This window comes from Macaca nemestrina, chromosome 15 (assembly GCF_043159975.1).
Source record: "Macaca nemestrina isolate mMacNem1 chromosome 15, mMacNem.hap1, whole genome shotgun sequence".
In the NCBI taxonomy this organism is placed as follows: Eukaryota; Metazoa; Chordata; class Mammalia; order Primates; family Cercopithecidae; genus Macaca; species Macaca nemestrina.
In genome coordinates, this window is record NC_092139.1 from 54,309,368 (window position 1) to 54,331,127 (window position 21,760).

Genomic DNA, 21,760 nt, shown 5'->3' on the forward strand with positions numbered 1-21,760 from the left:
GAAGCAGGGTTTAATATAGTGGGGTAATTTAAATAAAATTTAGAATAAGGAATCTGTTTATCTGTGATTTCAAATTCTGTGATATTTGAAGAACATCTGAATGAGTAGCACTCCAATGCCAGAACACGTTTACGTTTTGAAATTAAGCCTCTTCTGTCAATGTATTTTAATTGGAGTGTGGGAGGGTAAGGAAATATCAAATTCTATAAACTTTCTAAAACATATATGTATAACTCCAAACTATTCTATTTCTCTAGTAAAAGGGGATGGCATACAACGTGGCAGAAAGCTTGAAACAGTATCTCTGAATTAACTGTATTGTCTTATTCTCTGTATTCTTGATGTGCTGACATCTAGGGCCTCAATGACCTAGGAAGGATGCCCTTCCAAGAGTTAGCAAATTCCCAAAGATAGTGGCTCAGAGCATGTTTCTGATATGGAAACAACCAATCTCAAATCCATAACCCCAACCACGTCCTTTTATGGACTCTATCCCCCTCCCCTAATCACCCAGGGGCCAGGTACTGGACAACCAGGAGCTACCCACCCCTACAGTCCCGTCAGCTGAAATTATTCAAACTATCCAGTCCTAAGCCTATGTAGTTTGCTTACCTGGCCTTGCCCATTCCTTCCTGCAAAAACCACAATAAAAGCTCCTGCCCTCAGTTCTGTCTGTCTCTCCTTCTTTCCTATTTGCCTACTGATTCTGCCTTGGTGCTTCTCTGTTTGGCTCTGTGTGGCATGTCTGTTTCTACAGGACTGTGAGCATAATTAAGAATTCTTCCTTCATAACAATCATTTCCACGTTTCTGTGCCTTACCACACCTGATTAAAACAAATCCCAGGTACCATTAAAATAACCTCTCAAGCTTGAATCCAGAAGGTTCTCAAGGTCATGTGAATTATTTGATCTTGAGGCCCATTCACCAGGTACCTTGTGTTTCGACACCAACCCTCCTTTCCCTCATGCAGGTAACTAATTCAAGAGCCATCACCAAAATATCACTTCTGAAAAGAACCATTCAGGATTTTCTGTGACTCAGAAGGTCATTACTAGAGTTCTGACATTAATTCATTCTTACCAGTAGACTCTTCAGCTCACCACGAAATGCTGATTTATGCTCCATGAGGACGGGAGGCTCTGTCTGCCTCGCTCATTGTTGTATCTCCAGCACCTACGTGTGTCTGACACAGTGCATACCTAATAAATGTGTCTTATGAATGAATGAATTGTAAAGAACAGTACATGTTGACACAGACAGCCTATGGAATACAGCTTAGAAAGCAGAATAACCAACACTCCTAAGTGGTAGGCAGCATGCTAGTAAGTTAGGAAAATAGGTTCTAGAGTTAGACTAAAGATTAAATCCCCACTCTCCCACTTACTAAGTGTGTACCCTTGGGCAAGTCACCTAACTCTACAAAGCCTCCAACATTTCATTCATAAAAACTGGGAAGACCAAACCTACTTCAGAAGGAAAGGATTAAACAGGCTAGCCCATGTAAAACATGTAGATTCCTGTCAAGATGGTAAATGTAAATTCATGTTTTGGAGTCCCACACCATCATCCTCACATCTCCATTTGAAATAAAAGCAATGATGGATGAAATATGTTTTTTTAAAGTACAGTAAAAGTAGAGTCATAACCATAGTGGGAAAAAATATGATAGGCAGGGCACAGTGGCTCATGCCTGTAATCCCAGCACTTTGTGAGGCCGAGGCACGCGGATCACCTGAGGTCAGGAGTTCAAGACCAGCCTGGCCAACATGGTGAAACTCCATCTCTACTAAAAAATATAAAAATTAGCCAGGCGTGGTGGCAGGCGCCTGTTGTCCCAGCTACTTGGGAGGCTGAGGCAGGGAGAATGGCTTGAACCCGGAAGGCAGAGGTTGCAGTGAGCCAAGATCGAGCCACTGCACTCCAGCCTGGGCAACAGAGCAAGACTCCATCTCAAAAAAAAAAAAGACAAACATCTCCATGAACCAACAGAAACTCTCCTAAGTGGTGCACATATCTGAAGCTACAGGCAAACGCAGCTGAAAGGTCAACGTCCAAAAGGTACAGGTGTTCCCACTAGAGAGGAAGGCAAGTAAAAAGGTCTGCTCACTGCCTGAGACCATGACCTGGACAGGCTGGTGGCCTTCACTGCACATTACTTACTTTATCAGAATACTATAATGTCTCCAATACTCTACATCTAAAAACTACTGTTTCCTTTTCCAAGGTTCCCTTTCAGGGCATCCCTGACTTACAAGGCAGACAGCAGCTCTCTTTACATACTCTTCTTTCATGCCTTCTTATCTCTTACCTCTATGCTTTCTTCCAAGCCATTTCTTATTTATAGAATATCTCTACATGGTATCGCTTTTGTGATTTAACACATCTTATTAACTCCACCTCTTCTCAAGGCAGCCTTTCCCAATTATTTACAAAGTGATAAGTATTCACTTCCAAACGCTTATAAACTATCTCTTTACAAGCTTTACAAGGCACTATCCTACAAAGCAGCAATGAAATTACTTAGTACCCAGAATGAAACATACAAATTACAACCTACCTTGTAAAGCCAGAGACAGAGGGAACATAAGCATAAACAAAACTAGTGCAAGTGTATTACTCATTCATATTTACCATGCAAAATGAAAGTTTTATGAAGCCTTGAATAACATATATTTGCTCTATTATATAGGCAACTAATCCTCTGGAAATGGTAATGAATCAGTATTAACACCCTCCCTAGTCTAGAATTTCAGAACACGAAGAGAAGGTTTTGAAACTTCTGAGAGAGGGATAGATCTAGAATCTCTGAAGGGTTTTCCTGCCGCAAGCCAACTAGCCCTTAGATCCATGACAACAAATCTAATTCTTAAAACATTGCTGGGCTTTGAAGAACACAGAGAAACTAAAAAGGGACTAAAAAATGGTAGGGGAAGAAGGAGGAGTAAAGAGGGAAGAAGAAAGGAAGCAGAAGACAAGTGAGCCAAAACCTGATCTGTGAGCAACATGCAAAAGAAAAAACTGCAGAATGCCAAGGAGCTGATGGCAATACTAGCGCCAGGATCTACAGGTGGCTGTTCCCTCCAGCACCCAGTCCCCAACCATGGTAAGTTTAGGGAACTCAACCTGAATTTCCATTCATAAACCAGAACCCTCAAATGGAGCTAAAGTGCCCTCAATCAAGAGCATTCCCAGACTCCCGGCAAAAGCAAAGACAAATCTTCTGGGAGAAACCAGAATTAACAAACATGAAATCTGTAGTCATTCAGTACCACTCTCAAAATCAAATATCACAAAATATGCAAAAAAGAAGCCACTGTGAATGAGAGGCAGCTGAAATAACAAGCATAATTAGACAAACACTTCAGCTACTAGGATTATCACATACAAAATATGAAATATTATGCAGTAAATGTTTAAGAAAACAAAAGATGTCTAAAAATGAACAACGATCAAGAGACAATCGAAAGCAACCAGCCACGTAAGAATGCCAAACCAAAAAGCTGTTAAAACATGAAAAAAAATCATTGAAATGTACAGCTCAATAGATTGGTAAAGTAGCAGATTTGTTCCAAAAGAAGAGAGTCAGTGAACTGGAAGAAAGAACTGAAGAGACTTCCCAGAATGCAACACAAACAGACTGGGGGAGGAGAAAATAAAAGCAAGCTTAAGAGACAGGGAAGATAGATCAACAAGTTTAAATAAGAATCCTAGAAAGTATGGCCAGAATGAACAGAAACATATCAATATTTGAGAAGACGACAGCTAAGAATGTTAGAGAACTGTAAAACATGAATCCAGAGACATGAGAAACATATATATACCAAGTAAGATAAGAAATCTTCAACTAGATATTTTGTAATTAAACTACAGAACAACAGACACAAAAGATCTTAAAAGAAGCAGCCGGGCACAGTGGCTCATGCCTTGTAATCCCAACACTTTGGGAGGCTGAGGCGGATAGATCACGAGGTCAGGAGATCGAGACCACCCTGGCTAACACGGTGAAAACCCGTCTCTACTAAAAACACAAAAAAATTAGCCGGGCGTGGTGGCGGGTGCCTGTAGTCCCAGCTACTCGAGAGGCTGAGGCAGAAGAATGGTGTGAACACGGGAGGTGGAGCTTGCAGTGAGCCAAGATCGCACCACTGCACTCCAGCCTGGGGGACAGAACGACATTCCATCTCAAAAAAAAAAAAGAGGCCAGAAAGAAAAGCCATTTAAAGGAACAACAATTACATCAAAAAAACAGAGTTTAAAGCTGCTACAATGGCAACTAGAAGATAGTAAAAATGTGGCATAAATACTACTCCTCCTCCTACTACTACTACCACCACCACCACCACCACTACTATGGTATGTAATATAAAAACTTCTTGAAGACAAAAATTACCACCACCACCACCACTACTATGGTATGTAATATAAAAACTTCTTGAAGACAATAAAGACCATGCTAAGGGAGATAAAACTGAAGGGCTTATGACTTTTCAAAGAGAAGCTTCTTTGCCAATACATTTTAAAACTTTGGCAATAAGAACAAATCCTTAGAATTCTCCAAATTCTTAGAAAAATATATAACTTACCAAACCTGAATCGAGAAAAAAAAAAGAAAAATCTGAATAATACTAAAACAAATCTAAAACTATCAAAGAAATTGAATAAGTTGGTAAAATCTTCACATAAGTAAAAAAAGCACCCCAGTTTCAAGTGGTTATACAGGAAAGGTAAACAAACTTTCAATGACAGCTCATTTCAATCTTATAAAACTATGTTATACAACAGAGAAAGAAGAAATGCTTGACAATAGGTTTTATAACCATTATGACAGGACCAGTCAAAAACAATATGAGCATGAGAAAGAAAAACTGAGGCCAACCTCAGCTGTGAACATAGATCCAAGAATGCAAACAAAATATTAGTCCAGACTGGGTGCAGTGCCTCATGCCTATAATCCCACAACTGTAGGAGGCCAAGGCAGGAAGATCACTTGAGCCCAGGAGTTTGAGACCAGCCTGGGCAACATAGGGAGACCCTATCTCTACAACAAATTAATAAGAAAAAAAATTAGCTGGGCACAGTGATGCACACATGTAGTCCCAGCTACTCGGGAGGCTGAGGCCGGAGGATCACTTGAGCTTAGGAAGTCAAGGCTACAGTAAGCTATGTTCACGCCACTGTACTCCAGCCTGGGCAATACCCTGACTCAAAGAATAATAATAATAGTAATTAGTCCATCCAAAAATCTAGAACTATAATTCACAATATTAATACTCAAGAAAAATCATCATCATCTCAATCAAGTTTTTTCAAGAAAAAAAATTTAAAAACCTCAAAACCCATCTAAGATTTTTTAAATACATCTCAAACTAGGAATAGAAACAAACTTATTTAATTTGATAGAGAATCTACCAAAAAGTTACAGAAAATATTACTCTTAATGTTTCACATTAACAAAACTCTCTTTAGATCAAAAACAAGATGACCCTTTATCACTTCCATTTACCAATGTACTGGAAGGCTGAGTCAGGGCGGAAAGCAGACCAACTGGCAAGTCTGTTCATTCCTTACTCACAGACAATCTGTCTACCAAGAAAACAAAAAATCTGTAGACAAAACGTAGGAATTAAACAAGTCACATATATTTACCTAATCCAGCAGTGGGAATGAATAAACGAACTAAATTTAAAAACATGGATAAATCTTAGAATTAATGTTGAGGGTAAAAAGCATGTCAAAGGTGATTATGTACCATAGAAGATCATTTCTATTACACTCAAAACCAAACAAAACCACACAAGAAATTATTTAAGGGTATAAATATATGTGGTAAAGCCATTTTTTAAAAGAAAGAGGATGATAAAATGCAGGGGAATGACTGCCACAGAGGTGAGAAAGGATGGTGGAATAGCACCTAAGTAGTTTTTAGTTCCTAAAATGGGGAAGGAGGAGGGTGTCAAGAGTATGTGCTTTATTACCATGCTTCCTAACTTACATATGTTATAGATTCTTTAACCATTACATAAATAATATAATTAAGTTGATAAAATAGTACAAATGATGGTCAGTAGATACATATTTAACTAACACACTTAATTAAAGCTCCTGTTAAAAACAACTCACTTACACAGGTTTCATTCAAAGGAGGGTAACCAAAGGAAACATAATAACCACTACAGAATATGCAGTGAATCAATGTGTGTACTCTGGAAAGGAATACAGCTCTCAAAGGAGAGAAAGGGGAACCAGGGTTATTGAGCATTAGCCGTGAAGACAAGTCCTGGGCTGGAAGTTTCCCATATTTTGTTTTTTTCCATAAACCCAGAAAGCCCCTCATCATAAGGCCCTCGAGAACTCTTCTACTGTAGGAGATCTTTCCTACAGTGGCTTCCCTCTAGAGCCAGCTCTGCACCTGTTCACATCAGGCCTTTCCTTTATAGCCATAAAAGTTCATCTTCTCACACCAACCTAAGCATACACCTCTCAAACCAGAAATAATTTCTCAAAAACCAACAATTAACTTTCAGAACCTATAATTCAGTTCTGAGTGTGTTCTCCAGGTACCCATAATCTGGCCACTTAACTAATATATTTGGACAAGAAAGACTTTAAGCTTAATAAGTCAAAAATCACACCCAAACACTGTTTCAACATTGAAGATATGATCAATGCACACAGATATACAGATGCATAAAGATCATAACCTCACCAGTAGAAAAATATAAGTTTTTGCATGTTGGATTTATATATATGTATATATATGTGTATTTATATGTATCAATGAATCATCTCCAATGTTAGAGTATAAGAAATTTACATAAGACTTACGTATCAGTTTATATAACATTTTTAGGTATTTTTTATTTTTATTTTTTTGCAGTGCAGTTTCTCAGTGTGACTATATGACCTTTTGGAGAGCAATTCAGCAATATCTGCTACCATTTAAGATGTGTGTACTCTTCCATCTAATAATTTCACATCTAGGTACCCATACAGGAAAAACTTTCACACGTTTGCAAAACAAGAAAATCACAAGAAAATTCTTTGTAGAACTGTTTGTAAAAGTGGGAGGGTGGGAGGAAGGAAGGAAAGAAAAAAAATATGTCCACCAATAGCCATTTTTGTCTTCAAATAAAATTAAAGATCAAAAATACTTTATTTCCAACAAGAATTATAAAAGTTAAATAAATTCATCAAAACTTACTTCAAAAAGGAAGAGGATGGAGTCCAGCTCCTCCCTTTGTGACTTATTATTCCCTGGAATATTAAAAAATAATTAGTTATCATGACATCATTTAAACTTTAGGACATTACAAATTATGCTAACAGGCAGCTTAAAACTAGTAAGCCTCAACATACATTCATTTATTCAAAAAATAGCAAGAGGCAGTATGGAGAACACATTAGGATTGCAAACAGACAACCGAGCCAGACTGCTTGGATCCACATCCAGCAGAGCTGCCCCTTGCTAGCTGTTTGAACACAGCTTCCATGTTTTCCAACTTGTGACCGAACTATGATGGGTAATTTATTCATTTCTCAACTAGTTACTTATTGGCTCAAATTGTGGCAGAATGCACAGCACAAAGAAAAATTTCTAAGTTGGTAACATAAAAAATCATAGAGCAGATAACTATAAAAGTAGTATATCTTTTCGGGCAACTGCACATTGTTCTATTGATAATAACAATAGTAATAAAACCTACAACACCTGCAGCAGAGGTTACCATTTTTTGTCCTCTCTGTGTACCAAGCATCGTGCTAAGTGCTTGACATACGTCATTTAATATAGGAATCAACAAACCTCTTCTGTAAAGGGTCAGACAGCAAATATCTTAGGCTTTGCAGGCCTCTCTTACAAACACTCAAATCTGCTGTTACAGTACAAAATCAGCCACAGACAATACATAAATGGATACAGCTTGTACAATAAAACTTTATTTATAAAACAGGCAGCTACAAGCTGTAGACCCCTGATCTAACTGAATCTCCACAGCTCAATGAAGTAGATATCATTTACTCATTCGTTGAAAAACTACTACAGAATGTCTATATGCCAGGGATTATTCTAGGCCCTGAGCATACAGGAGTGAGCAAAACAGACAACAACTCCTGCCCTCAAAAAGTTAATATTCTGGCAGGAGGGGGCATTCTATAAATGAGCGAGAAAAACAACAGGGAAGGCAGATAGAGAAGCCTAAAAAGATGGTATGCAATTTTGACTGGGGAATTCAGAGAACATCTCTCTGGTAAGGTTACATCTGAGACAAGATCCTTTGAGGTTAGGAAGCAAGCCATATGGAAATGTGGGGGTTTGGAAGCAAGCCATACGGAAATTTAGGGGAGGTGTGTTCCAGGCAGAGGAACTGAACAATGCAAAGTCCCTGTAGCTGAGCATGGCTAGCATAGTCAGAAAACAGCCAGAGGCCCTTAAGGCTGGAGCACACAAGGGGCAGAGTTGGAGCAGCTGAGGTTGGAGAGTAGGTGAGGCAAAGGAAGGCAGATTAGGTGGACCCTGAGACCACTGTAATGGCTGGGAATGAGAACCCATTTGAAAGTTTAGAACAGCCAAGAATCATGATTTGACTCATATTTTTAAAGGACTCCAGCTGCTCTTTTGACAAGAAACTATGGGATGGGAGAGGGCACAAGTGTGGCAGTGGGAGATCATTTCTGCGGCTAATGCTATAATCCAGGTGAGGATATCAGGAGTTTTAGTGTTACCAGTGTAGGCAATGAGAACAGGCCGGTGATTCTGGATGTATTTTGAAGATAGAGCCAATAACTCTGGAGTTTTTGCCTGAATAAATGCAAAGGCTGAAGTTATCACAAGATTATTTATTTAATTATTCCTGGTAGGCATTTTCTTTTCTTTTTTGGGGTACACTGTCTTCCCTGCACTCCAATTGAACACAGATTATACTAAAAGCAAAAAAACTTCAAAAATCTCACTATTTTTATTGGCTCTTCATTATGATTCTTTGCAGTAGATTGCAAGAATGGCCACAATCAAAGACCACCGCAGTGCCTCACCCTGAATTCCTTCCGCTCCATGCTTGACAACTGCCTCTGTTCTATACGAGCAATCAGGGCATCTAACAAGGGGTCCCTCAATTTTTCCTCTCCATCTCAAAATGTCTCCATATCTACACTATCCCCTTATCTGCTCCTCCGTACATAGAAAGGCCACCTGTACACTCCTCTCCATGTCTCTTCTTCTTCCTTGACCTGTCTCAACCCACTTCCCCCAACACCTGCACCATCAGTTATCCCCCACTCCAGCTGACCCACTCCTCAGTCTGCAAACAGGCCGATGCATTCCTCAATAGCCTGTCCATGACCAGGGTGAGACACAATCTGTGTCTTCACATCAAACTTTCTGAAAGGATATTCTCATGGGTCACCTTCACCAGCTCACTGCCCTGTGACTCTATGTTCATCTGTTTGGCTTCCGACCTGCTCCTCACCTAGAACCTTTCTCTCAGCACTCACTGACCAGCACACTGAGGGGTTCTTACTCCCCAGCCCAGCTGCATCTCACGCACCAACGGGCTGACCCTACATGACTTCAATTCTCTCTCCCCTGGGCCTCTGTGACAAAACCCTTTCCTGGCACCCCTCCCACTACTCCATCACTTTCCTTTGCATATACCCAATAAAATAAGTAATTATCTAAAAGTTCTGACCATCACTCTCTTTCTCTGTATACTTTTTCCCTTGGCAATAGCATGGTTTCATCTCTTTTCTCCCAAGATCCAGTCACCTACATTGTACCGTCCAGCCAACACCTACACCAAGGTATCCCCCAGGCACCTCAAACACAGACTGCCCAAAGCCACTCTCACCCTCCTGCCTTCCAAATCTGGCTCCCCTCCAGGGTTCCTACTGCTAACGGTACCTCACAAAGCAGACTCAGTGTCCTGAAAGCATCTTTGACTTCTCCCTTTCCCTTATAACCAAGTCTCATAGATGGTAGATCCACTGAGACACAACACTTTTCTTTTCCCTTAACTACTGCCTCCCTGGATCAGGCATCGCCATCCCTCACATGAATGATAGCATCAGCCTTCCAATTGGTGTTCCTGCTTCTAGTTCACTTGCTACTTTACAAGACACTTGTCATAGTAGCAAACGCTTTCAAGAGCTCTAACCACCTCCAGAACAAAGTCCAAACTCCTTAGCCTGCAATTCAAGGCTCCTTGCAAGCATTATCTAATTTCCTGCAAATCTCTTTCACACACCTTTGCTGCAAGAGGAAAAAAAAAAAAAAAGCTTTTCCCATACATGTCGTAAGAACAGCCCTAGCTCTACTCACGTTCTCCCCTCCACCAGCAGTGCCGCTCTCTTCCACCTGAAATCCTGCTGTCCTTCAAGGTCCATTCCCAAGGCCACCTCTTCCCCAAAGCCTCATCTATACACTCAGCAGGAAGTCATCTCTCTCACTTCCCAAGAACCACAGAATTCTGTCTAAATGTCTTACAGAACAACTAACTTTTTAACTTTTTTCACAGTTATTTATGCATATGGCTTATTTTCTAAATGAATGAGTAACACCTACTTCATAGAGCTATAGGGATTCAGATTCAGCCCACAGACTACACGAAAATGAAGGAAGACGGTGACGGCAGCTACTACTCACTGACCATGGACTATGTGTCAAACTCTGTCCTAAAATGCTAGGATACCTGTGAACCTGTTTAATGCTGACAAGAGGACGCCAAAGAGAAACGGCCAGAAGGGTGGGGCCGGGTTCCCAACCCAGTCTGGCTCCCCAGGCTACACTATCCTGCCGCTTAGGTGACAGGATGTATAAATGTATACAGAACAGAATGTATAATGTGACCTTGTTGGTTTGATTTTCAAAGAATATAGTCACAAACATATATAAACATAATACACTAATAATATATCTGGAAGGAGATGCAGGAAATCTTTCATAGTGCTGCCTCTGCAAGCAGGGCAAAACAGACAGTTGAGTTTTCCTTTCAGGTCCTTTTACAGAACCCAAATTTTTTAAACAGTACGCATGCATAACTTTTCTTTCTAAGTAACTTATTCCTTTGAAAATCATGCTCTGTAAGGGTTTCTTCTGCTGTTTTTGCTAGCCATGTGTTGTTCAATTAACATGTGTGTAAGTGAAAGCTCAAGAGAAACAAAGATGCCACCCTGTCCACCAGGCTCTCACAGCTTTGCTAAAGTCTTGGCAAGACAGAAGGCTTAAAAATGTATAATTTGTAGCTCAAGATATACACAACTTATAAAAATGCCTGCAAGTTTAAAAAAAAATACACAGAAATGCTTACCTTTTAATTTCAAACTATTTTCCAGTGTTATAAAATTTTCATAGAAGATGAAATATATCTGAGAATAGTTGGTCTCAAAAAACTGCTTAAGATCACTTGCATCCACATTATCTGAAAAGAAAAAGTTTCCATTTACGACAATTCACTTTATACAATTACCAGAATTTAGAAACAACCTTCTCTGAAGAGAAGGCAAGTACAACTAGTTTCATTCCGTCATAAGACAACACAGAACAAAACAGTATTCCTGTTTGTTTATTCTCCACCTAAGAGAGTTCTTAATTGAACCTTGGGTACCACCCATCACTCAGCCCTGCTCAGGAGACTGTGGGGCCAATTCAGGGAGGTCGGAGCTGACAGGCGCCAGCAACGACAGACCAGCTAGAAGGTCGGAGGTAAGCAGGGGCAGGTCTGGGGAGGGACAACATGACTTCCTGTTAGGGGATGAGGAAGTAGAGGTTCATGAAGGAGGCAGTTTTTGACACAGGCTGTGAAGAGGGGATAGGGTTGTACCTCTGAAAAACAACTTTGCTGGTGGAGCTCCTAAATGGACCAATTTCTGCTTCCTCCCCACCAACATACCTCTCTGGGCATGAAAACAGAAACCAGCTCAAGTGAACTAGCACAGGCTCCCCAACCACAAGCTTCTAGACGACCTGCCCCACTCATGTATGGACACTGTAGGACCTACCACGTGTTCCTAGAGTTGCCCCTGTTGTACTAGACAGTTTTGCTAAACCACAGACTGCGGACAGATAGGCGGGGGTGTGGGAAACTTAGCACAGTGACAACTCCCACTGGGGCTGAGTAGCAACACAGGCAGTTCTTCCAAGGGCCCCGGTCAGCCAGGGTAAAACCTCACAATGCTGGGGGTCAAAGTAGTCACCCACTGTCAACATACCTTTGTACATTTTCCTCAGCAAACAAGGTTGTTTGTGCCATTTACAGTCCTGACCAAGGAGTTGGCACTTTGGGAGAATACACTAGCACTTTGGGAGAATACACTAGCACCTGAGGAAAAGTAAAAACAGCTTCCTGGAGCCAGGCATTGTAGCTCACACCTATAATCCCAGCTACTTGGGAAGCTGAGGCAGGGGGATCGCCCGAGCCCAGGAGCTTGAGGCTACAGTGAGCTATGGTTGAGCCACTGCACTTCAGCCTGGGCAACAGAGTGAGACCCCTGTCTCTTAAAAACAAAACAAAGCAAAAAACAAACAAACAACAAAAAGCTTCCTTAAAATTCTGCAAGGATTACTCAAGAAAAACATGTGTTGCTCTTCAGTCTGTAACAGTGTTGTACCAATTGCCTTTGCAGTCCTAACACTGAATCTATGGGAATATACATACTATGGTGTTCAAATTACATAATGTTAGCAATAACGCAGATGATTCTGAAGAGTTGTTTTTCTCTGATAATTGTATAAGAGCTTTTCATGCAAAAATGTGCCCTGGCTCTTTGAAATAATGCATGTAAGGTGTTTATAAAGTCTTATGAGCTGCCGATTTCACACTATATTTACTGCACCAAAGTAAAACTGGGCACAGAGCTGTGAAAATTCCTAGCAAGGAACAAATTTACTGTGTGAAAGCAGGTAGCAAGGAAACTAGTATCATCAACCCACACGAATATTAACATTCCTGTGAGCTACACAATCTTGCCAAGGAATCCTTGAGTGCCTTGTGCAGAATCTGCCAGTTCCAAGAAAGAGTTCAGTACACTTCAACTCTAATGCAAACTGCTAGCCCATCTACCACTCACTGAGCCCTCTTTCTGAAGCCGGCTTCACTCAGCTGGCTCCCACTCCCCCTCAGCAGTCAGCTGAAACATCCCCACCTTACCCCCAAGACTAGGTCTGCGCCTCTGCTGTGTAGCCCCCACTCTATGCTTCCCTGTCACAGAACACATCACATTTTACTTAATTATGGTGGAATTCTGATTGAATTCCTGACTTAATTCTGAGGGAATGCTCTGTCTCCTCCGTTAGACATATTCCCTGCCCTCACAGAACCCACAGTCTATCTCATGAATCATTATGTCCCATGCATCTAGCACAATATTTAGTTCAATATTTTCTTGAATGAACTGAGAATTCACGAATTAGCCTACACATACAATGATAATGACTATACCTTGTAAACCTACAAGAAACAGCCTAACCCTCAAAATCCTTGGGGAAATCAAAAGACAAATCTTATCTCTGCTGAGGACTCCTGATTTCCATCTGCAGCCCTGACATCTTCCACTGTAGGCTCTAGTCTCACAGCCTGCTGCCAGCTGATTCTCCACGTGAGGATCTTAAAGCCCTCTCAAATTAAACGTGTCCAAAGGGAAGTCCTCCATCAGATCCTGTTCTTCCCTCAGGCTCTTCCATCTCAGTAAGTTGGAACCTCCATCCACCCCGCTGCTCTGGCCACAGCCTGGGCATCACTCCTCACTACCAATCCCCAGTATGCCATTCTATTAGCCTGCCTTTATCACGTACATGTTCCAGCCCTGGACGGCCTTGCCTGGTCTATGTGGCCACGAACCCTCACACAGGCCGCGACCTCTGCCCATTGCCTGGGTTCCCTGCTTCCACTCTTCTTCCATTCCCCGTAGCAGCCAACACGAATATTTAATAGAGTCAATCAAATCAGATCACTCCTCTACTCAAAACCTTCCATCTGCCTCCAGTAGGACTTAAAATCCGAAATCTTTACCATGGCCGGCAAGGCCCTGCCCGACTTCCCCCACTCAACACCAACTTCACTGCACACCACTCTCCCCTTCACTCCCTATCCTCTAGCCACTGTGGATTCTTTCCGTTTCCCAAACTTCCCAAACACATTCTCCACTTGGGGCCCCTGCAGGATGCTACCCCCACTCCCAGATCTTCATGCAGCTGGTTCAGTGTATGAGACAAAGTAGCAAATGCAGACACTATGTCTGTTCATCCTGCTTACATAACAGCAGAATTCCACAAAATCCCTTGCCAGCAGAATTTTACAAAGCCCCTGACTCAAAGACTCCACACAGCCCTTCAGAAGAATGCCCTGAAGATGATAAGCAGGATACAGCACCGGTTCCCACATCTCCTGCCTGAATCACGGCATTTTCAGAAAAGATAGATTCGTCTCAGCCCTTGCCTCTTCCTGCACATAATATCTGACAGGATTAATGATTATGCCTCTATAATCTATAACCAGATGGACCCTCACACCCAAACCTTGATAAGATTTTGCTCTAATGTAATTTCCGAGCACACTTAATGTAACTTCTGAGCACATTTAATGTAACTTCTGAGCACATGCAGAGTGCGCCACCTGTATATAAACTGTGGGCTAAAGTACTACTTTGGAGCAGTCTAACAGACACTCTCTTGACTCGCCCTGGTTGCAAACCTCAGCAAGACTTCTGAATAAAACTAATTTTAATTGTTTAAAAGCATCAATTTTTTTTCATCAACAGGTCTCATCCTTCAGAATCTGGATCACACATGACTTCCTCAAAGAAATGTGCAAGTGCCCCTATGTGTCACTCCACATTTCCTCCTCTCCCCGGCCCTCTCCCTTGGTAGGCTCTGCAGTGAATGTGCCTCAGATACAGAATGCCATAAGCTGGCAAACAGTTTCTCTAGCATGGAGGATATGGGTGTGCTGATGCAGCAAGCTGGCACAGAAAGCTACTGCGAGATCAACAAGTCCCCATCTTTCCCTCCCTTACTCCCTCATTCCCTCAGACACTCAAATATCAGCAAACCAAACAAAGAGGGTCCTCATCATGTTCAAGGATCCCTCTTATACACTGAGATGTCCTCATGAGGCCAAAGGTCCAGGTAACAACCACCTTTATCCTCAGCCATCCAATATCTTTCTTGTGGGTAAGGCATTGGTGGTGTTGAGCTTAAGTGCTCACTAACAAGACAACTAGATACGTTCCAGGGAACCCAACGCACAGTGAACCTGGAAGCACAGCATCTACAGCACACTCAAGTTTATGTACATGTGTTGAGAACTCCTCATTGGTCTGGGCATCCTCTTCGCGTGATTCCCCCTGACAGCACTTCAGATGAGTTGAAATCATCCCTTTATTAATTTGCTGCCTCACTGTCTGGCTGCTAGAATGTAAGCAGCATGAGGGCAGAAATCTCATCTGCTTTGTCCACTGTTGCATCCCCAGCCTGAAGAACGGAGCTTGGTACATGAAAGGTACTTAACACATTTGTTAAATGAACAACCAAATAACAAATATCAGATATTTTATCTTTAATTCAAAATCTAGAATCATTTCTTGATTTGTCTTTTTTTTTAAAAGACTCATCAGAAGAATATTTATAAAGTAAGCATAGGTCTCAGGGAAGGCAATCACAGGCAATGGAATTTAGCAACCTGCAAAAAGAAACACAAGAAAGGATCAAAAGCCTATTTTTAGCAAGGCTAATATCAAGAAACATAGAGATGTAACAGGAAGGCTTTGCTCAATTTAAAAAAAAAAAAAAAGATGACAACTATGACCACAAACTTCCTTCAGACAGGCATTCCTGACCCACTCATTCAAACATTTACTAGCCCCTATCCATGCCAACAAGTGCTGTGTTAAGCTCTAAAAAATTCAAAGAGAATAAGACCCGAGGCCCTCAGGGGTGCACAGGTAAACAAGCAAGTAACAGAATAGGCACCATGGCTGAAGCCCATGCTGGACACCACAGCAGGGAGTGGATAAGGCCACATGGGGAAGCTAGGAATGCTAATGTCATACATTTATGTCATGCTTTATGCTTTAAAGGAAATGTTCATGAGTTTATTTTATTTGACCCTCACCATGGCCCAATGAAATAGATGGGCAGGTGTGATTAAGAGAAAGAAACCTCGGGGTCAGGATCTCTCATGACCTGCCCAAGGTAACACAGCCTGTTGGCGACGTCAACAGAACCCCTACCCTGGTCCTGCAACTCCATACCTGAGTAGTAGTACAAAGGCCTCAGGGACAAATGGGAATAAATCAGTCAGGAATATAAAAGAAATAAATCATTACCTTGAGGATGAGCAGGAGAGCCAGAGGAGAAAGAGAAGGAAGGAAAGCCCAAGGTAAGAAACAGGAGTGAGTGACACTGAAGAAGCAGCTCATGGAACTCTCCCCACAGCCTCTCAGGGCTGTAGGGAAGAGGGAGGGAGGGCAAGGTTGCGCTCCAGAGTCCAGATGGGAAACCGCCTTTGAAGGGATGGCTTCCAGGGTTTGGCATGGAATGGATGCTAGCACACTGGCTTACTACTATTACAGAACTCAGGGAAGTATCTCCAAATTAACCACAGGGAAGCAAATGGCAGACAGCCTGGCAGAGCTAGAGGTCACTTCTGAATTTTTAAAGAAATCTTCTTTAACTTCTCATTTTCCTGCACCACCAATCAACAGATTGTAAACTGTGTCTATTATTTTCACCTTAAATCTCAAAGATAATCTTCCACATACCACCCAAAACCACCCTCGTCCACCCCTTTGTCCAGCTAAACCTCTTGTTGACAAGTATTTCTCCACATCTAGCTGAAAGGTAACAGCAAAGGTTGAGGGCAAAACCTCTGGGGCACACTGCCTGGATTCAAATGCAGAAGCCACAGGGCCTTGGACAAGTTATTTAAACACTCCATTCTTCAATGTCATCTTTAAAAAGGGGCTAACAGGCCAGGCACGGTGGCTCACACCTGTAATCCCAGGACTTTGGGAGGCCGAGGCTGGTGGATCACTTGAGGTCAGGAGTTCAAGACCAGCCTGGCCAAAGGGGTGAAACTCTGACTCTACTAAAAATACAAAAATTAGCTGGGTACGGTGGCACATGCCTGTAATCCCAGCTACTTGGGAGGCTGAGGCAGGAGAATTGCCTCAACCTGGAAGGAGCCAAGATCGCACCAATGCACTCCAGCCTGGACGACAGAGTGAGACTACATCTCAGGAAAAAAAAAAAAAAATAGGGCTAACAATGGTTCTTACATCACAGGGCTGCTGTGATGATAAAATGAGCATATGTAGAGTGCTTATGAGAGCTTCAGTCAGCATTATAGAAATGTCAGTAATTTTAGAATTACTTTGCTCCTAGCAAAGGTCACTAATCCTAATACAGCAGTAAGTACTACTAAACACACCCACAAAACCAGTGGGATTATCCCTCTATTTCCTTCCACGTATAATCCTCTTCAATAGCAATTCTATTGTTTTTTAGTTGGAAGGGTCATAACACAGTCTCACAAAAACCTGCTTCAGCAGACCCCTAGACAGCACCAAAGGAAGGGAAAAAGTCCTCATCTCACCCAGTGGATGCTGTCAAGAGAGGAAGGAGCTCATGTTCAGTTCTCCCCTGAGGAATGACCCTCTTGCACCTTCTATACTGCCTACACCCCTCTATTCCCAAGCCAGAACTAAGAGCCATCCAAGCCCTGTCTACAGTCCTATGTGTAGGTGAAGATAGGTGCCCTTTACTATTTTACCGAAATTCCCTGGATAATGGCACTGAAGGCCTGATGATCAAGCTAACAGGCTGGTGATAGAAAAAAGGGTAAATGAAGAATGTAAGGCAAACTTGACAACTTAATAAAACAGTCATTCAGAAGCACTCAATGAGAACAAGGAAAATAATGAAGTGCAAAAGAACTAGTCAGACACAAGACAGAAAATGCTGACAAGGATGAATGTCATTAGTAATGCACCATTACTTACTTATAGGCTAATATGATTCTGGCGATTTCACATTTAAACAGCTGCCTAGGTACCTGGGTAGTTTGTAGAAATGCCATAAATCATTCCTTCCTTCCATCCACACATTTGGATGGTACCACCCACAGTGATCCAAGACTGATCTCTTGACTTGCTTTGACTAAAAAGGCCTTAAAAATGTGGCAGTGGTTGCTGGGAGAGCCCCAAGTAGTTGCTGATCCAAGCAAAATGAGAAAATTCATGAAGAGCTGAACTCAACCCACCAGTCTGGAGCCAGCCCCAGGCAACCATGAGTGAGAAGAACCACCCCAGCCAATACAGACCCAACACAGTGAGGGAGAAAAATAGATGCCTGTTGCTGTAAAGCTTACGGAAGCTGCTAGGTTTGGGAAGGTTTGTTATGTAACACTGTTATAGAAATGCTGGTGCAGAATAAGAAACTCAGTACAGAACAGCCTCACTGGTCATGAAGGCCAGCAAACCTATGAAGAGATACCCCCAAGTATAACACATCATCCCCTCCATTGAAGAAGGAAAAGCAGGAAAAATGAATCCAAGTTACCGGGGCTGCCCACTGACACAAACTTTCTGTCAACAGTGATCCATGCTAGCCAGGGTGAAGGCAGGAACTCCTTTTCCTGACACCAGCCAGTATGTTTCAGTACCTCCTGTGCCTGCAGTAACGTGCTAACTGCACATCAGAAGCTTGTCTACATCAGGAGGCAAAAACCTACAAAATAAGACTTTCCAGACTCAGCAGGCAATCAGATCATTAAACAGGAGGTATATCAGGAATGACTGGCTTTAATGGCCAATCAACATTCTTATCATCATCATTATTATTAAAGAGAAATTCACATCTGGAAAATGCCTAAAAATACAGACTTTACAATGTCTCTTGGAGAATCACTTGAACCTGGGAAGCAGAAGTTGCAGTGAGCAGAGACTGCACCACTGCACTCCAGCCTGGGCAACAAGAGCAAAACTCCGTCTCAAAAAAAAAAAAAAAAAAAAAAAGTCTCCTGGACTGATTATTTGCAACTACAAAGTATGCATGTGGATGAAAATACTAATTTACACAGCAGAAAACTTAACGCATCAGACAAAAGACTCCAGCCCCAGTGCTATAATGGCGTGAAACTCGAGATCTGGTCAAAGATGTGGTGTGAGAAGCCCAGGTGGGGAAGGATAGAATAGGAAGCGGGCTGTGAAGGAAGCACAGAGTCCCTTTTGTCCCCTTAGCTAAGCCCCAGTCATCCCCACAAGTCAGTTCACAGGTAAGGACACCTTGCCCGGCTCCTCACACACTGCTCTTAGATGCCCCTCCTACTTCTATACCTCAGTCTCCCCCACCAGACTGTGGGCAGAGAGCGTCAGGGTCTCCCTTCAGCCAAAGCATAGGTACTGAATACATGTGTACTAAATAAATGTATCAAACAGCAGAATTTAGATATATAGAGAGGCTTCATAATTAATCCTTTCAAGCATTCCTGAAGGTCACACCAAATAACAAAAATGATTTTTCAAAAATCAAGGTAAAACTTCTTACAATAATGGACCAAAAAAGATTCCTCCAAATCAGAAGGAGTCAGGACTACTATCCTAGATAGAGATGATAAATTACTAAAACAAAGTAACAAGCAATGAAGGTCCACCCTGCAGCTAGTATTAATTTCTAGTGAATAGTAACATTTTCAAAAGAATGATGGAGCAAATGCATGTTCATTCCTTAAGTTACCAACAGCATTCATATTGTTAAATTACCTAATATTTATCTACCATCTATTATATAAGTCTCTATGTTATGTAAGAAAAATCTGAAATCAGAAACATCCTCCTCAGCACTAAAATTTTTAAACTTGTTGATATACTTTAAGTGAATTTATATTAATTTAGTTACATCTTTTTACTTTTTAACAAGTTATTTTCTACAAAACTGCAAGGAATTATCACCATCATATTTGTTTTACACACACATATATAATGCCTGCTACAAATGTAAAACTTAAGGCAAAACTATGAGTAAATATTACCAAAAGTACACTTTCTAAAAAATAAAATAAGACAGGAGCAGTGGCTCATGCCTGTAATCCCAGCACTTTGGGAGGCCGAGGCGGGTGGATCACGAGGTCAAAAGATCAAGACCATCCTGGCCAACATGGTGAAACCCCATCTCTACTAAAAATACAAAAATTAGCTGGGCGTGGTGGTGTGCACCTGTAATCCCATCTCCTCAGGAGGCTAAGGCAGAAGAACCACTTGAATCCGGGAGGCAAAGGTTGCAGCAAGCCAAGATTGAGCCACTGCACTCCAGCCTGGTGACTCCGTCTCAAAAAAATAAAAATAAAAAAATAAAATATGTCCTCAGGCCCACAATTTCCTCCTGTCTCTCAATTAAAGTGAGCAAAATTGGTAGAGATCACAAAAAAGACCCTTAATACAATTGTTACAAGGAGTTTCAAAAATTAAAGAAAATTAACATAATCACTCTCAGTTAAGGAGTTCACTCCTCCTGCAGATTCAGCCAGCAGCTCAGGGCAGAGGTTCCCTCAGTTCCTGTCCTGTCATCTGAGTTCTGTCCCACAAACCGAAATACCAACAGCAAATCCCTTCTTGAATTTTCTGCTTCAAGACACTCCACCCCCAACCTCACTCACCCTTCCCCATACTTTCCCTGTCCACTACCCCCTCTCCTCTCTGTCATATCTTTTTCAGTCTAAGGCTATTTATAGAATTTCTGCAAAGCTTTATGAACCAAAAGACATAAGTCCATTCTACAAGTACACTTGTCTAATATCATCAAGATTTCATATTTCAGAAAAATTCTCTGAAGTACTATACATTCAATCTGCACCCACTTTAGCATAAACATCATTGGAAATATTTGATATGGAATTACTCCTGAAGTCATCCAGAAGTTAAGTAATAACGTATTCAAGATAACCCTGGCCCCTCCTTTACTACACGGCACCCCACCAGAGATCTTCCCCTTGCTCCTTGCAAGACCCTCCATTTCCTCCTCCTTACCTAGCTACCACGAGCTGCCTAAGAAAGCACACTCAGTAAGGAAACTATAATTAGAAGTGACCATGGACCACCCCCTAGGTACACATCAGGAGATGTCCCACCAGGCCTTGCACTCAGGTTTCCATCCATCTCCTGGGAAATCCAATTCCCACATGATCTTCATCTCTGACTGTCACCCCCACACAGGTCTGGGCATCACCAATCTCACCACCCACTATATCCAATAAAGCTCACCAAATCCTCTCTTGTATGCCACCTGCAAAAGCTGTTTCCTTTCAGCTGTACCTGAAACCTGGAAGTCCCCTCAGCACACTGGTTCCTTGCGGTCTGCCTGGTAAGGCTTTTGTCTTCCTCCTACACTCACATACCTCCAAGCCTAAGATGAGACAGGTGGCCCCCTTGCTTCCCACTGCAGTCTCCAGACCATTCTGGTCCTTCCCCTCACACACACAGTGCTCCTCTGCTGCTCACACCATCTACCTCCAACTACATCTGTACCAACTTTCACTGACTGGAGTTGCACAATCTTTCCCCTTCCCAAGACCCTCTCCTGAAGATCCCAGGGACTGGCTAACTGTCTTTCAGTACACTACTAGCACTGTCTTCACTCTGGTTCCAACATTTACATATATGATGCCTGACTCCCTCATTTCTAATGAGGTTGTCCTCTACCCTACCTCTGCCGCCCACACCCACAGCCAGATCCTAGACCCGGTGGTTACTTACAATCTCCCCACCTGCAAGCC

The 21,760-nt window shown here is 42.0% G+C and overlaps 1 protein-coding gene across 6 annotated transcripts in view; it reads right to left on the bottom strand.

Annotated features, from left to right (window-relative positions):
* LOC105486802 (Ral GTPase activating protein catalytic subunit alpha 2) overlaps positions 1-21,760 on the bottom strand; it is a 318,021-nt gene that overhangs the window by 274,566 nt on the left and 21,695 nt on the right. For all 6 annotated transcript variants that reach the window (XM_011749858.3, XM_011749855.2, XM_011749856.3 and 3 more), the window contains exons 2-3: positions 11,303-11,413; positions 7,204-7,256 (exon numbers count right to left, since the gene is read on the bottom strand). In XM_011749858.3, coding sequence (XP_011748160.2) covers positions 7,204-7,256; positions 11,303-11,413 — 164 coding nt within the window. The remainder of the gene's footprint in view (positions 1-7,203; positions 7,257-11,302; positions 11,414-21,760) is intronic.